This window comes from Schistocerca serialis, chromosome 5 (genome assembly GCF_023864345.2).
Source record: "Schistocerca serialis cubense isolate TAMUIC-IGC-003099 chromosome 5, iqSchSeri2.2, whole genome shotgun sequence".
Lineage (NCBI taxonomy): Eukaryota > Metazoa > Arthropoda > Insecta > Orthoptera > Acrididae > Schistocerca > Schistocerca serialis.
The window spans coordinates 751,095,938-751,113,271 of NC_064642.1; the positions used below are offsets into that span (position 1 = coordinate 751,095,938).

Below are 17,334 nucleotides of genomic sequence, written 5' to 3' on the forward strand. Positions count from 1 at the left end.
CCACAAGCTCCTCTTCTCCCCAATTCTATTCAATACCTCCTCATCTACCCATCTAATCTTCAGCATTCTTCTGTAGCACCACATTTCGAAAGCTTATATTCTCTTCTTGTCTAAACTATTTATCATCCACGTTTCACTTCCATACATGGCTACACTCCATACAAATACTTTCAGAAACTACTTCGTGACATTTAAATCTATACTCGATGTTAACAAATTTTTCTTCTTCAGAAACGCTTTCCTTCCCACTGCCAGTCTACATTTTGCTCACCAGATGGTAGAGTTTTGTCAGGACTGGAGGAGGAGGAGGAGGAGGAGGAGATTAATGTTTAACGTCCCGTCGACAACAAGCTCATTAGAGAGGGAGCACAAGCTCGGATTAGGGAAGGATGGGGAAGGAATTCGGCCGTGCCCTTTGTAAGGAGCCATCCCGGCATTTGCCTGAAGCGATTTAGGGAAATCACGGAAAACCTAAATCAGGATGGCCGGACGCGGGATTGAACCGTCGTCCTCCCGTGTCAGGACTGGCTCTCCCAAGGCTGTCAGTAGGCTTGTTTCGACTCAGGTCTTTCAGTGCTCTGTTAAACTCTTCACACAGTATCATATCTCCCATTTCATCTTCATCTACATCCTCTACCATTTCCATAATATTGTGCTCAAGTACATCGCCCTTGTATAGACCCTCTATATACTCCTTCCACCTTTCTGCCTTCCCTTCTTTGCTTAGAACTGGGTTTCCATCGAAGCTCTTAATATTCATGCAAGCGATTCTCCTTTCTCCAAAGGTCTCTTTAATTTTCCTGTAGGCAGTATCTATCTTATCTGTAGTGAGATAAGCCTCTACATCCTTACATTTGTCCTCTAGCCATCCCTGCTTAGCCACTTTTGCACTTCCTGTCAATATCATTTTTGAGACGTTTGTATTCCTTTTTGCCTGCTTCATTTACTGCATTTTTATATTTTCTCCTTTCATCAATTAAATTCAATATTTCTTCTGTTACCGAAGGGTTTCTACTAGCCCTCGTCTTTTTACCTATTTGATCCTCTGCTGCCTTCACTATTTCATCCCTCAAAGCTACCCATTCTTTTTATACTGTATTTCTTTCCCCCATTCCTGTCAATTGTTCCCTTACGCTCTCCCTGGAACTCTGTACAATCTCTGGTTTAGTCAGTTTACCCAGGTCCCATCTCCTGAAATTCCCAGCTTTTTGCAGTTTCTTCAGTTTTGATCTACAGTTCATAACCAATAGATTGTGGTCACAGTCCACGTCTGCCCCTGGAAATGTCTTACAATTTAAAGCCTGGTTCCTAAATCTCTGTCTTACTATTATACAATCTATTTTATACATTTTAGTATCTCCAGGGTTCTTCCATGTATACAACCTTCTTTCATGATTCTTGAACCAAGTGTTGTAAATATTGATATTATTATTCAAAAAAAAAGTCATTTTACACTACAGTGTAGGCAGGTGGGCCGGTACTCACCCTGGGCACGTAGGGCAGCACGTCCTTGAGCGTGTTGCGGTAGAAGTGCGACTTCTGGGTGGGGTCCTTCATGTTGATCACGTCCAGGAACTGCAGCGCATGCACCGAGGGGTCGCTGCAACAAACAGTTGGTCACGTGTTACCCGTGACTGTTCGCGTCCGAATATCTGATGTGATTATCAGGACGAGAAAAATATTGCCAGCGATAGGGTGCCATTTGTCGACAGACAGCTTAAGGGCAGGCGCAGCGCACGTCACTTGGAATCGATATTAGTAAACGGCTAACCCGGTGCACGGCGCATAGACCCAATTGCAGGTGACCTGTCTGCTCCCGGCGGCAACAAAAAAATTGATTTTTCAGTATTTCACATATTTACTGACCGAATTTCGAAATTTAAAATGCCCACATACTCTTCTCATTAAGAGGTAGAAATTATGTTTAACACATTAAGACAAGTATTACAATTGGAATGCGTGTACATGTCTCGAGGCAGTGTAACTCACGACTCGCATATCACCCTGACTATATCGATCCAATACTTCGAAATTAAAGCACTTAGCGACTTTCAACAACGTTAGACATGATTTCAACAGTTTTATCACTTGCAAGTTTATCGCTTAATATGTAACACATTAACACATTTGTAAAGTAATCAAACGTTTGGTGCTCTTTTATGTACGAGATTTCGATTTGTGAGGTCTCCTGGCAAGACATTTACAAAATCGCTATAATATATAAAATAAATTAAGAAAAATAAACATTTATCTTTATTATTGTTATTTCTTTGCTGTATGAATGGTTGTAGATTATGTATAAAACGAAATAACAATTTTTCATTTTTATGTTTGTGCAATATTCGTGTATCTATATTTCAGAAATAACGTCTGTGGTCGGCGAATGTATGTATCAAAGCAGATGATGAAAAATAATTACAAAGATGCTTATTAAATTGCCTATAAATAGTGGAGGTTAAAACCTTACTCTCTCTGTCTTCTTGTAGCCGTTAAAGTTGAAAGAGCCTGTGCCGCTCGTTGGAATGCGTAGGTAGCCTTCGTTTGTCCTTTGATCGAGAAAGACGCCATTGGAGGTTGATATTTGTAAAAGGTGTGTACTTTCAATTTATGTTGATTTTTTGAATATAGAAATTGTTAAAATTATTACCCGTAATAGTTTATTGCTAGCTTGCCCAAGATTTCATTCCACATCCTTAGCCGTTTTCAGCATATTACGAATTTTTCATGACGCGGAGCCGTGCGGCGATTGTGGAACCGCTGCCGCGGCAAATTCAAATTAGATTGAATGAAAGCAGTTTTCCCGTAATATAGCGGGTAGGTAACGGTACATTAAAATTATCTCTTTCAGCTTCCTGGAGACTTCAATGGGAAATTGTGGATTTAATTATGTCATTTTCAAATGGACATGGGCAGCTGCTATTATGTTATCAGTTTCGTAAATAATCCATGAGTGATAAAGTTTTACTTGTGTGTGATCAAAGACTGCTGTCCAAAACCTGTTCTGACTAATAAACATAATAATCAAATTTCATTTTTTTTTAGTTTCATGCTCTCATGTTAGTCGTGGCAGTTAATAGTGTTCATATATTTAAAAAAATCCACTGCAGCTTTTATGTTTAGTTAACATAACATACTGTAACTTCCGTACAGGTAATAAGAGTAATTTTCTGTGCATTCAAGAGATGAAAGTAGCGAAGGCATTTTTTTATTCCATAATTAGTTACAGTAATGATACCATGTTCCATATCTAACAAGCCAGATCAGTGTTATACAAAAATAGTTTGCAAATTAAAGATCGTACATCCACAGCAGGAAATCTTTCAGTGTTGTGCGTATCCCCACATAATAGGTCAAAGTGCATAAAGTTAAAATATTTTCAACTGCAGAAACTAATTGTGAGAATCGTATTTTATCAGTCGTGCTCGCAACAATAAGCAATATAAAATTAATTAAAATTTTATGCCATATAAACTGCATATAAAGTAAAAAGGATGTGCGGTGGGGATTACGCGACAGATTTTTTAAGGAATCGGGCATTTTGGGTTACTCGTCAAAACTAAACCGTCTCTATACCAGTCTTGACCCGCTGAGAATATGAATTTGTTTTCCTAAAAATTTTTTAGAACCGTGAGAAGTAGTAAACAAAGTGAGGAGCCATAAACTTTTAACACAGGTGTGCAAAACGAGGAAAGGAGGAAAGTAACATTCTCATTTACTCATGAGTGTCACTGCCAGTTAACATATCTCGATGACAATTGGGTCATACACAATCAGAAATGCTATACTAGAGTACTGAAGATAACCGAAAGAAATACGCAATGAGAGGAACAGAAATGCCACTTTTATTCAAAGACTGATATCATCGCGATTTATGAAGGCTCCCCAGACATTGCAAAAAACCATAATTCGTTCTTAATAGCGTGTGTGATCACCACGGATACATCCTGTAGATGGATGCTTGCTGTGGAACATGCTCCAGTGGTGGCCACAAGGTTGGTAAAGAGCTGTTGAAGTAGGACGTTTCATTCCTCCACCAGCGCAACTGACACAGCTGGACGGCCATTAGTGTACCGCAGGCATAGACTGATAATTCAGAGAATTGTGGCCACCGAACTACTACAGACATAAGCCCGTCCAGGCCCGCTCTGTTGGCCGTGCGGTCTAACGCACGGCTTTCCGGGCGGAAAGGAGCGCCTGGTCCCCGGCACGAATCCGCCCGGAGGGTTTATGTCGAGGTCCGTTGAACCGGCCAGTCTGTGGACGGTTTTTAGGCGGTTTTCCATCTGCCTCGGCGAATGCGGGCTGGTCCCCCTTATTCCGCCTCAGTTACACTATGTAGGCGATTGCTGCGCAAACCCGTTCTCCACGTACGCGTACACGAACCACTACTCTACCATGCAAACATAGGGGATACACTCGTCTGGTGTGAGACGTTCCCTGGGGGGTCTACCGGCGGTGGAACCGCACAATAACCTTGGGTACGGTGTGGGGCGGTGGAGGGGTGAAGTGGACTGCGGTAGTCGTCGTGGGGTTGTGACAACTGCGACTGCGGCGGGGACGGAGCCTCTCCGTCGTTTCTAGGTCCCCAGTTAACATACAATACAATACAAGCCCGTCCAGGGGATAGCAACGTCACCTGGTGTGGTGCGCGTACTGTAAGACCTTCGGTACACACACCATCAGATTATTTGACTTGTCGCTCTAACGAAGTAGGCAAGTGTCAGCAATATGTCTCGTGGTCTTATCGTGGCGTGTTTATCTTCTGCCATTAGGTCAGACGATAGAAATGCCACTTGCACACTTAGAGTAGCAGATTGACGGTGACCAACTTTAAATGGAACTTGATTAATTTTCACACGCATTTATTAAAATAATAACAAGCATATAAATAACTTAACTTGGTTCTGGATGCTATTTACAATTGACAATCTGAAGTTCCTTTGGTCTCGGTATGTTAATCTTATTCTCACATATCTCTGATACTTGACAAAGTGTCTACACATTTATCTTCATCGCTATGTACAGGAATAGGATTCTCTTGTTAGGCGCAGACTGAAACTTGACTATAGACTGGTACAGACAAATGCAGACTGGTACAGACTGGTACAGACTGGTGCAGACTGATGCAGACTGATGCAGACTGATGCAGACTGACTAATCGGAGGTCAGTACACTCGTTATAATACCTCGCGTGATCAGGTATCACCGCGCGAGTGTGATCCGCAAGGAGAAAAAGTTCTACGTTAGCAGCAATCTCATTGGCTGCGTTACATATTAATACGCGGATCGGCGGAAGCAGAATTTGGTCCGTCTCTATGGCAGCGCCATCTCGTAGTGCGGAGATGGACGAGCGCTGCGCCAGTGCTGTTGTGCTTAGCAGGGTGCGCTCTAGTGGGAAAGTTGTGTCCGCGCTGACTACGCGGAACTATGTACACAACACCTGGCGAGGAATGACTGCTAGTCACACAAGTGCACGGTGTAAGTGGTATCAGTGAGCGTGCTGTCCATGGAGCAGGCGTGCGATTTATCTGTCTGACTGAGGGCAAATTGTGATGACCCGGAGGCTGGCCACGAACATTTCGGAAACTGCATGACTTTCCGCGTGTTCGAGGAGTGCTGTAGCGACTTTCAACGCGTCGCGAAACCAAGGTGAAATCACATCCAGACGTCGTGGGACTGGGCGGACACCCCGCATTACAGATATCGGACGTCGTAAGCTGAGCAGACTCGTAAAACGGGACAACGGCGAGCTGTGGCAGACTAACATCAGACTGTAATGCTGGGTGGAGTACAAGTGTGTCTGGACACACAGTGCACCGAACATTCCTAACGATGGGCCTCCGCAGCCGACGACCCATTGAATACGCCGATGTTAACACCATGACATCGGCAACTACGACTGAAATTGGCACGTGACCATCGGCACTACACGTTGGCGCAGCGGCAGAGCATTACATGGTCTCATGAATCCCAATATCTTCCTCATCATGCCGATGAGAGGGCGCTAATATCTGGTCTTCCAAGGAACAGCTCCTTGCACCTGTACTGTGGGATGGAGACAACCTGGCCGCGGCTCCATTACGCTGTGGGGAACATTCACGTGTGCATCCATTGGTCTAGCGGAGCTCGCGAAAGGCACCATGATGGCAAATGAGTATCGTACGCTGCTTGCAGAACACGTACACCCCTTCATGATGATCGTGTTTCCCCAACAGCAGTGGCATTTTCCAACAAGATAATTCGCCATTTCACAAGGCCAGAAGTTTGATGGAGTGGATCAAGGAACACAGTGGCGAGTCCAAATTGATGTGATGGATCCAGCAACTTGCTAGATATGAACCAGATGGAACACATCTGGGATGTGACTGAACGTGGCGTCAGAGCTCATCGCCCCCTCCCCGGAATTTACGAGAATCAGGTGACGTGTGTGTGCACATGTGGTGCCAACTCCCTCCAGGGATCTACCAAGGATTCGTTGCTTGCATGCCACGACGCGCGCCGATGTTATCCGTGACAAAGATTGACATGCCGGCTGTTAGATATGTGGTCATAATGTTCAGACTGATCAGTGTGTGTATCCCCGAAGCATTCGACACGTGATCGATGCGATATTAGTTCGGGAATGGCCAAATGAGTCTGTTCGCCAAATATCCTCTCGTTCCAAGAGCTCTTCTATCTGATGTGTTCCATGCGGTGGCACGCTGTGATAAAAAAAAGTAAAAATGAAGTGTGCGTCGAATGCATCCCTGAAAAGACGCATACAGAGAACGAGTACAGTGGCACAGTAAAGCTGTCCAGTGACTGTACTTGTTCAAAGACATGGAAGTCAGTACGCACATGTAACATTATTCCTCCCCAAAAACACTTATACCACTAAAGCGGTTATGTTCGATAATGCTGGACGTGCCCGCATATGGCAGAAGTCGTATCATACACCCAGGAACGTTGTCGAACATGATGGTATGGTGTGAAGAACCCTAACGTTGCATGGGCGTACGAAGCTCCAATTCTTTAAGCATGGTACAGTCACCGATTGGGGAGATTTGTTGCAGCATGTCCATATGCATCAACAACCCTCCAGCAGTGGGATGCCCTACCACAAGAATTCCTTAGGAAGCTGGTGACCAGCATGGCAGCATGTTAGAGATCATGCACTACCGTCGGTGATGCTCACACACAGTATTGGAACCATGTGTTGCCTTCTGTAGTTTCCAGGGGACCACCATGTATCGGGGTGACATCAGTGTAATTCTTGTCTTTAAATCAAAGTGTCGTATCTGTTCGTCTCTTTGCGTATTTGTGCCAGTTACCTTTTGAACTATACTGTAACGGGCCAAGTTACAGCTATCGCGCTATGTTACTTCGCAATGACATATCGTGCGAAAGTTACTTTCATCCTTGAGTTTGGCACACCAGTGTATATCGACACTTATATTTCGCAAGTCACCGTCGGTGCATGGCATCGTAACGCCAAATTTGCGGCTATGATTTCCTATTTCATTTGCGTTTTAAGCGATGGAGGAAATAATTATCTATGCTCCTCTGTAAGTACCCTAATTTTTATTATCTTACTCTTACGATCGTACGCAAAATACACAATGGTGGCAGCATAATGGTCGCACAGTGTTCTTCGAATATAGATTCTCTAAATTCACCCAGCAGTGCTTCGAGATACATTGAAGAACCAAAGAAACTGGTACACCTGCCTAATATCGTGTAAGGCCCCCGCAAGCACGCAGAAGTGCTGCAACACACGTGGCATGGAATCAGGTCTGAAGTTGTGCTGGAGGGAACTGACACCATAAATCCTGCAGGGCTGTCCATAAATCCGTAAGTGGACGAGCGGGTGGAGATCTCTTCTCAACAGCACGTTACAAGGTATCCGAGACAAGCTCAATAATATTCATGTCTGGGGAGTTTAGTGGTCAGTGAAGTGTTTAAACTCAGAAGAGTGTTCCTGGAGCCACTCTGTAGCAATTCTGGACGTGTGTGGTGTCGCATTGTCCTGCTGCCCTAGTCCGTCGTAATGCACAGTGGACGGATGTATGTGATCAGATAGGATGATTACGTACGTGTCACCTGCCAGAGTCGTATCTAGACGTATCGGGGGCCCCATATCACTCCAACGGCACAAGCCCCGCACAATTACAGAGCCTTCATCAGCTTCTTCAGTCCCCTGCTGACAAGCAGTGTCCATGGATTCCTCAGGTTGTCTCCATACCAGTACACGTAAATCCACTTGACACAATTTGAAACGAAACGCGTCCGACCAGACAATATGTTTCTAGTAATCAACAGTCCAATGTCGGTGTCGACGGGCCCGTGCGAGGCGTAAAGCTTTGTGTTGTGCAATAATCAAGGGTACACGAGTGGGCCTTCGGCTCTGAAAGCCCATATCAATAATGTTTCGTTGAATGGTTCGCACGCTGGCACTTGTTGATGGCTCAGCGTTGAAATCTGCAGCAATTTACGGAAGGGTTGCACTTCTGTCACGTTTAACGATTCTCTACAGTGGTCGTCGGTCCCGTTCTTGCAGGACGTATTTCCGGTGGCAGCGATGACGGAGACGACATGTTTTACCGGATATTCACGGTACATTCAAGAAATGGTCGTACGGGAAATTCCCCACTTTATCGCTACTTCGGAGACGCTTTGTCGTGCGCCGAATTTAACACCACGTTCAAACTCATTTAAATGTTGATAACTGCCATCTAACAACTGCGCCAGACACTTGTTGTCTTAGATAGGCGTGGACCGCATTACCCTATTCTGCCTGTTTACATATCTCTGTATTTGAATACGCATGCCTATACCAGTTTCTTTGGCGCCTCAGTGAAGCTACGTCTTTATTCCAACATTTCTGTTACAGTTTCGTATCTGCCATATCGACGCGTTGCGACACTGGTAGTGGGTCTGTGAATTCATTCAGTGCGCGCTTTCTCCGCTACTTGATGAGGACCCCAAACACTGGGACAATAGTCTAGAATTCGATGCACAATTGTCTTGGCAGAAGCACCACACTTTCCCGGAAAACTTCGAGCGTTTCTAAGTCTTCCTTTCGACTACATTAATTCCCATTTTCAACGAGGAAGGAGCGGAAAGTAACGCTGAAAACCTTTTTATCCTATGGTTTTGGAGATAGTATGTTGAAATTTCTCGACGGGGTGGTTTGAAGTTTGCGCTACAGAGTGTATTTCGTTTTCACGTGCAGCTCCAGCGAGAGCAGCCTGAACTACGAAATAAACGTGGCGCGCATGTTATTGTCGTCAACTTACGAAGAGTAGCGGAGTGTGGGCCGATATTTGTGTGCCAAAGGGTGTAAACCGAAACCACACGGACATGTGTGGCGTATATGAGGACGACTGCATGGACAGTAGCAATATCTCCAGATGGTGTGCATTATTCCAAGAGCACCGAGTGAACCCTAGTGATATACCACGCTCCGCGCGGTAACAGCGGCAGCCCAGCGGAATGTCGGAGCTATTCAGACAGCAATTTTAAACGACAGGCGTGTGCTGCTACGAACCTTATAGCAGCAGTTCAACATTTCTGATGGTGCGGTGTACGATATTGTTCGTAAAACGTTGAGATTTCGTAAAGGTACTGTTCTCTGGGTGCCTAATAACCTGACAGACTACCACAACGGCCACTGAATTATGACAACTTTGGGCCACTTAACGCGTTACGCCGCAGAAGGGCACGCCTTTACGAAAGGAATCATCACTCGTGATAAGTGGTGGGCGTAAGACTACACAGCTGAAACCAAGCAGACCTCTGTGGATTCAAAGCATGCTGGTTACCCAGTACGAAACAAATTCAAAGTGACTTAGTCTGCTGTAGCACACTGAAGTTGCTCTTGCTCACTTGTCGTAGGGGTCACTGAAGGGTCATGGGAGTTTAGATTACCTGCAGCCAAATGTTAAATGTCGCCGTCAATTGGAAACCTGTACTTTGTGCATTTAGTTCATACAGAAGAGCACAAGGATATACGAAAAGTACATAAATATGAATGTCAGTGTAAAAAAAATCACGTCGACATATTTTGTAAATAGATGATGAAAATGAGCTGCCAAACAATCACTATAGGCCTCCTGTCAAAATATGTATAAGCAAACAAATTTCTTTGTGTTATACACAACGATGACGCCTAGCATGAATAGTCGAAAGATGATACAAATAAAATACTGACATGCAAAAGAGGGATGTTTTTTTATCTATATGATAAAGCATAATCTGTAAATCGTTTTTTTTTTTTTTTTTTTTTTGGGGGGGGGGGGGGGGGGTCATCGGTCTTCTGACTGGTATGAGGCGGCCCACAACTTATTCCCCTCCTGAACCAACCTCTTAATCTCAGACTAGCACTTGCAACCTGCGTCTCCAATTATTTGCTGGATGTATTCCAATCTCTGTCTCCAGTTTTTGCAATCTACAGCTCCCTCTAGTACTGCGGAAATCATTCACTCATGTCTTAATAGATGTCCTATAATCCAGTCCCTTGTCCTTATCAGTGTTTTCCACATGTTCCTTTCCTCTGCGATTCTGCGCATAACTTTCTCAGTCGTACGTTATCAGTACACCTAATTTTCAACAGTCTGCAGCACCACATTCCAAATCCTTCTATTCTCTTCTGTTTCGGTTTTCCCACAGTCCGTGTTTCACTACCTTTCAATGCTGTGCTCCAAACGTACATTCTCAGAAATTTCTTTCTCAAATTAAGGTTTATGTTTGATACCAGTAGACTTTTCTTGGACGGGAACGCCTTTTGTTTTCAGTGGTAGTCCGCTTTTGATGTCCTCCTTGCTCCTTTCGTCATTGGTTATTTCACTGCATAGGTAGCGGAATTCCTTAACTTCATGTACTTCGTGTCCGCCCGCGGTACCTGAGTGCCGGCACGGTAGCTCAGCGTGTTCGGTCATAGGGCTAGCTACCCTCTGTAACAAAAAAACTGAGTGAACGGATCAACGAAGGACCTGAACGGGTGTCATGGGACGTCCGCCCCGAACGAATATAATGAACAATTTAGAACAACATGAGATCAACAAACAATTTAAAAAAAAAAAAAAAAAAAAAAGTGGTCAGCGCGACAGAATGTCAAATCTGAGGGCCCGGATTCGATTCCCGGCTGGGTCGGAGATTTTTCTCCGCTCAGGGATTGGGTGTTGTGTTGTCCTAATCATCATCATCTCATCCCCATCGACGCGCAAGTCGCCGAAGTGGCGTCAAATCGAAAGGCACGCGGCGAACGGCCAACCCGACGGGAGGCCCTCGTCATACGACATTCTTATCTACTTCGCGAGCATCAATCCTAATGCTAAGTTCCTCGCTGTTCTCATTTCTACTACTTCTCATTACTTTTGTGTTTCTTCGGTTTACTCACAGTCCATATTCTGTACTCATTAGACTGTTCATTCCATTCAACGTATGACGTAATTCTTCTTAACATTCACTCACGATAGCAATGTCATCAGCGGATCGTATTATTGATATACTTTCACTCTGAATTTTAATCTCACTCTTGAACCTTCCTGTTGATTCCACCAATGCTTCTTAGATGTACAGATTGAACACTTGCGAGCGAAAGACTACGTCCCTGTCTTACATCCTTCTTAATCCGAGCACTTCGTTCTTGGTCGTCCACTCTTATTATTTCCTCTTGGTTCTTGTACATATTGTATTACCCATCTCTTCCCAGAGCTTATCCATATGATTCCCAGAATTTCGAAAATCTTGCACTATTTTACATTGTCTAACGCTTTTTCTAGGTCGACAAATCCTATGAACGTGTCTTGATTTTTCTTTTCTACCACATCTTATATGTCGCAGCTCTTCTACATCCACATCTACATACATACTCCGCAATCCACCATACGGTGCGTGGCGGAGGGTGCCTTGTACCACAACTAGCATCTTCTCTCCCTGTTCCACTCCCAAACAGAACGAGGGAAAAATGACTGCCTTCATGCCTCTGTACGAGCCCTAATCTCTCTTATCTTTGTGGTCTTTCCGTGAAATCTAAGCTGGCGGCAGTAAAATTGTACTGCAGTCAGCCTCAAATGCTGGTTCTCTAAATTTCCTCAGTAGCGATTCACGAAAAGAACGCCTCCTTTCCTCTAGAGACTCCCACCCGAGTTCCTGAAGCATTTCTGTAACACTCGCGTGATGATCAGACCTACCAGTAACAAATATAGCAGCCCGCCTCTGAATTGCTTCTATGTCCTCCCTCAATACTACCTGACAGGGATCCCAAACGCTCGAGCAGTACTCAAGAATAGGTCGTATTAGTGTGTCCTTTACAGATGAACCACATCTTCCCAAAATTCTACCAATGAACCGAAGACGACTATCCGCCTCCCCCACAACTGCCAATACATGCTCGTCCCACTTCATATCGCTCTGCTATGTTACTCCCAAATATTTAATCGACGTGACTGTGTCAACCGCTGCACTGCTAATGGAATATTCAAACATTACATGATTATTTCTCCTATTCATCTGCACTAATTTACATTTATCTACATTTAGAGTTAGCTGCCATTCTTTACACCAATCACAAATCCTGTTCAAGTCATCTTGTATCCTCCTACAGTCACTCAACGACGACACCTTTCCGTACACCACAGCATCATCAGCAAACAGCCGCATATTGCTATCCACCCTATCCAAAAGATCATTTTAGTAGATAGAAAACAACAGCGGACCTACCACACTTCCCTGGGGCGCTCCAGATGCTACCCTCACCTCCGATGAACACTCACCATCGAGGACAACGTACTGGGTTCTATTACTTAAGAAGTCTTCGAGCCACTCCCATACTTGGGAACCAATCCCATATGCTCGTACCTTAGTTAGGAGTCTGCAGTGGGGCACCGAGTCAAACGCTTTCCGGAAGTCAAGGAATATGGAATCCGTCAGATACCCTTCATCCATGGTTCGCAAGATATCATGTGAAAAACGGGCGAGTTGAGTTTCTCAGGAGCGATGCTTTCTAAAGTCGTACTGATGCATGGACAGCAACTTCTCTGTCTCAAGAAAGTTCATTATATTCGAACTGAGAATATGTTCGAGAATCCTGCAACAAACCGATGTTTAGGATATTGGTCTTCAATCAATACCACGGTCAATATGTAAAATCTGTATGTCTACCCGCCTCAGCTGGCGGACAGCTGCTCCCGGAAGACACTGCGCAAGTTCCGAGTTGCGGCCCTCTCCCCGGTATGGTGTCGGACTGCCCTGAATGTTCAGGCCTCACTCTGCACTTGCGTCTCCCGTGAAGTCGCTCAAGTTCTGCGGTGGCCGCCGACTCTTCTCCCGTCGCTCTCTCGCTGGCTCCCCCACCCCCACATCCCCCTTCCTGGTCTCACCTTTCCACTGCATCGACATCCTTACATATCACTGTCAAGTGCGTAGCAGAGAACACTTCTCATGTCGTTCAGAGTATTAGAGTTTCTTCCCGTGCCATTATCCCATGCAGCGCGGAAAGAATCGCAACCTAAAATTCTTGTGCGGGACACACATATATTCCTAGATTCCTCAGTTAACACTGGCTCTTCATATTTTTCAAGAGCAGGCTTCCTTGCGGCGATTGGGCTTCATTGACGCGTGCCGAACCCCCTGTTAATAATACCAACAATGTGTCCAACTCGCATGAGCAATGATTTACAATAGGTCGCACGAGTTATCTGCAAGTCAACTTCCCTGTAAACTGATTAGATTTTTTACCGTACCAACAAACCGAAGGCTGCCTCGCACGTTCTACGCCTACGATCGAGACTATGCGATAATACCATACAGTGTCCGAGATATTCATAAGGAATAGTGTACCGCTCGCAGCCGCTTAAAACGAATTAAAAACTGTGTTTGTAAAATGGTACCAACTGACAGAAAGCTACAGTGTCGATTGTTGTCAGTGGCCAACGATTTCAAACCGACCAGGACTTTCTGCTGCCAGTGAGAGCAGGTCTACGTCAACCAGTTTTCGAGAGAAGATTACATCGCAAAACGCCATTGCTTTACCCAGGTATTAGTATAAGATGACTGATCCCAAATGTGATCCATCGAGCTTGTAGTCATAGTGTTTTCGGAACCACACAATTCTACATTTTTAAACATTTAATAAGAGTTACGAACCTATAGTCGGCAGTGATATCTTTTCAGGATATGACAATATATCTGCATCATTTTCCATATATCACTTCTTTACATATAGCTCCCTCATCTGCAAAACGTCTGAGATAACTATTGTTATTTTATGCCAGCCTCTTAATGTATCGCATAGATATTTCTTTTTACTGCGACGAATACATTACGTCCATTTCCCATTAGCGTTGCTGTTGCTGTTATTGTGGTCTTCAGTTCGAAAACTGGTTTGATAAGGCTCTCTTTGCTGCTCTATTCCGTGCGAGCCTCATCATCTCTGAGTAACTACTGCGACCTACATCCTGCTCAATCTACTTACTGTATTCATCTGTTGGTCTCTCTCTACGATTTTTACCCCCCTCCGTCCCCCCTCATACTTACTTCCAGTAATGGTGATCCTTTGGTGCCTCAGACTGTGTATTAAGCTATGCTGGTTTCCCCGACGGCCTCGTACGTCTCATGCACTCGTATCTCACCAACAGATGTTTGACCACTGACGTGCAGGGGAAACTATCGACACGACACGTTATTCAAGCTCGGGTAGCCCAGGGAACCATAATGGGCCCCATCTTGTATAACCTCTACATTAATGATCCTCCATCAACACAGATACGATGTTAACCATCTACGTGGATGAGAGAGCCATCCATGTGCAAGATTGGAAACCGCCGAACACACGATTACAGACAGTACTCAGAACTGCCGAGCCCCGGTTCAAAGTATGACGTACACTTCTGGCCATTAAAATTGCTACACCACGAAGATGACGTGCTATAGACGCGTAATTTAACCGACAGGAAGAAGATGCTGTGATATGCAAATGATTAGCTTTTCAGAGCATTCACACAAGGTTGGCGCCGGTGGCGACACCTACAACGTCCTGACATGAGGAAAGTTTCCAACCGAACTCTCATACACAAACAGCAGTTGACCGGCGTTGCTTGGTGAAACGTTGTTTTGATGCCTCGTGTAAGGAGGAGAAATGCGTACCATCACGTTTCCAACTTTGATAAAGGTCGGATTGTAGCCTATCGCGATTGCGGTTTATCGTATCGCGACATTGCTGCTCGCGTTGGTCGAGATCCAATGACTGTTAGCAGAATATGGAATCGGTGGGTTCAGGAGGGTAATACGGAACGCCGTGTTGGATCCCAACGGTCTCGTATCACTAGCAGTCGAGATGACAGGCATCTTATCCGCATGACTGTAACGGATCGTGCAGCCACGTCTCGATCCCTGAGTCAACAGATGGTTACGTTTGAAAGACAACAACCATCTGCACGAACAGTTCGACGACGTTTGCAGCAGCATGGTCTATCAGCTCGGAGACCATGCCTGCGGTTACCCTTGACGCTGCATCACAGACAGCAGCGCCTGCGATGGTGCACTCAACGACGAACCTGGGTGCACGAATGGCAAAACGTCATTTTTTCGGATGAATCCAGGTTCTGTTTACAGCATCATAATGGTCGCATCCGTGTTTGGCGACATCGCGGTGAACGCACTTTGGAAGCGTGTTTTCGTCATCGCCACACTAGCGTATCACCCAGCGTGATGGTATTGGGTGCCATTGGTTACACGTCTCGGTCACCTCTTGTTCGCATTGACGACACTTTGAACAGTGGACGTTACATTTCAGATGTATTACGACCCGTGGCCCTACCCTTCTTTCGATCCCTGCGATACCCTACATTTCAGCAGGATAATGCACGACCGCATGTTGCAGGTCCTGTACGGGCCTTTCTGGATACGGAAAATGTTCGACTTCTGCCCTGGCCAGCACATTATCCAGATCTCCTACCAGTTGAAAACGTCTGGTCAATGGTGGCCGAGCAACTGGCTCGTCACAATACGCCACTCACTGCTCTTAATGAACTGTGGTATCGTGTTGAAGCTGCATGGGCAGCTGTACCAGTACACGCCATCCAAGCTCTGTTTGACTCAATGCCCAGGCGTATCAAGGCCGTTATTACGGCCAGAGGTGGTTGTTCTGAGTACTGATTTCTCAGGATCTATACACCCAAATTGCGTGAAAATGTAATCACATGCCAGTTCTAGTATAATATATTTGTTAAATGCATATCCGTTTATCATCTGTATTTCTTCTTGGTGTAGCAATTTTAATGGCCAGTAGTGTATTAAAGTAAACATTGACTAGACCGAAGCATTTCTGTTCACACGCAGGGCGAAACTATTGCGCAAACGTCATCATTATGGACAAGTAACACTACATGCACACCCAGTACGTTCCCGAGAGGAAGTTAGATACCTCGGTGTCTGGCTGGACCGGGAACTTACATGGTGGAGGAACACACACAATACGTAGCCAACAGAGCGCACGTGAGGCTTAAAAGACTCTACCCAGTATTCAACAGGGAAGGTACACTACATAGGAGGGTATAGAGGTCCACATACATGACACTGATCAGACCTCTGATGTCGTACGCAGCTCCCGTCTGCGGACATGCATTTCCTACACGTCTGCGCCGCCTGCAGGTCATACAGAACAAAGTGTTAGGCATCATTAGCAACACTCCACGCAACAGTCGCACCACGGATCTGTACACTCACAAGCGACAAAAACTGCTATCACACCCGACCAAACGGCAACAGCGGGAACCTGATAAACTTGCGCAATAACGCACAAACAAACCGCCAACACAACTCTTCACTGTGCTTCTGGTATATGACCTATTGGACGCTAACCAATGATGAACTCAACTGTTACAGGTAGGTTGGTACTCGCCGAGAGGACAACGCCGGTTGCAACCGCCCAGTGACAACGCCTCGCAATCCTTGTGCTTGATACCCACTACTAACTTACCTAATTCTTGCTTGATCTGCCGCAGATAGACAGCCATCCGCTACTGCTCTTACTACCCGACAAGCCTATTACAGAGGTTTTCTCCCTTGGCTCTTGCCTCGGCACTTTTTTCCCCTCTACCCTTCAAATCGCAATCCTTTGTTCAATTTTCGACCGAATCTGTTCCCAGATGAGCGCGTATTAACGGTTAACCATCGCAGAACCTACGTCCTGCGAAGACCTCACTTAGTGAACACTAACCATTCTGCAGAGATGGCAGTACATCTTCTGTCTTGGCCATCATGCTTTTGTGGACGTGGAGACGCTCCATCCTGTTAAAAATCAGGCTGTGCGAAAAATTCATTTTCGCCCAGTTCTGCTCAGTACATCCTCAT

The 17,334-nt window shown here is 45.2% G+C and overlaps 1 protein-coding gene across 1 annotated transcript in view; it reads right to left on the reverse strand.

The window, feature by feature from the left end:
- LOC126481576 (SCY1-like protein 2) overlaps positions 1-17,334 on the reverse strand; it is a 691,940-nt gene that overhangs the window by 294,640 nt on the left and 379,966 nt on the right. Inside the window, exon 5 of the mRNA XM_050105436.1 lies at positions 1,486-1,600. Within this exon, the coding sequence (XP_049961393.1) occupies positions 1,486-1,600 (115 nt within the window). The remainder of the gene's footprint in view (positions 1-1,485; positions 1,601-17,334) is intronic.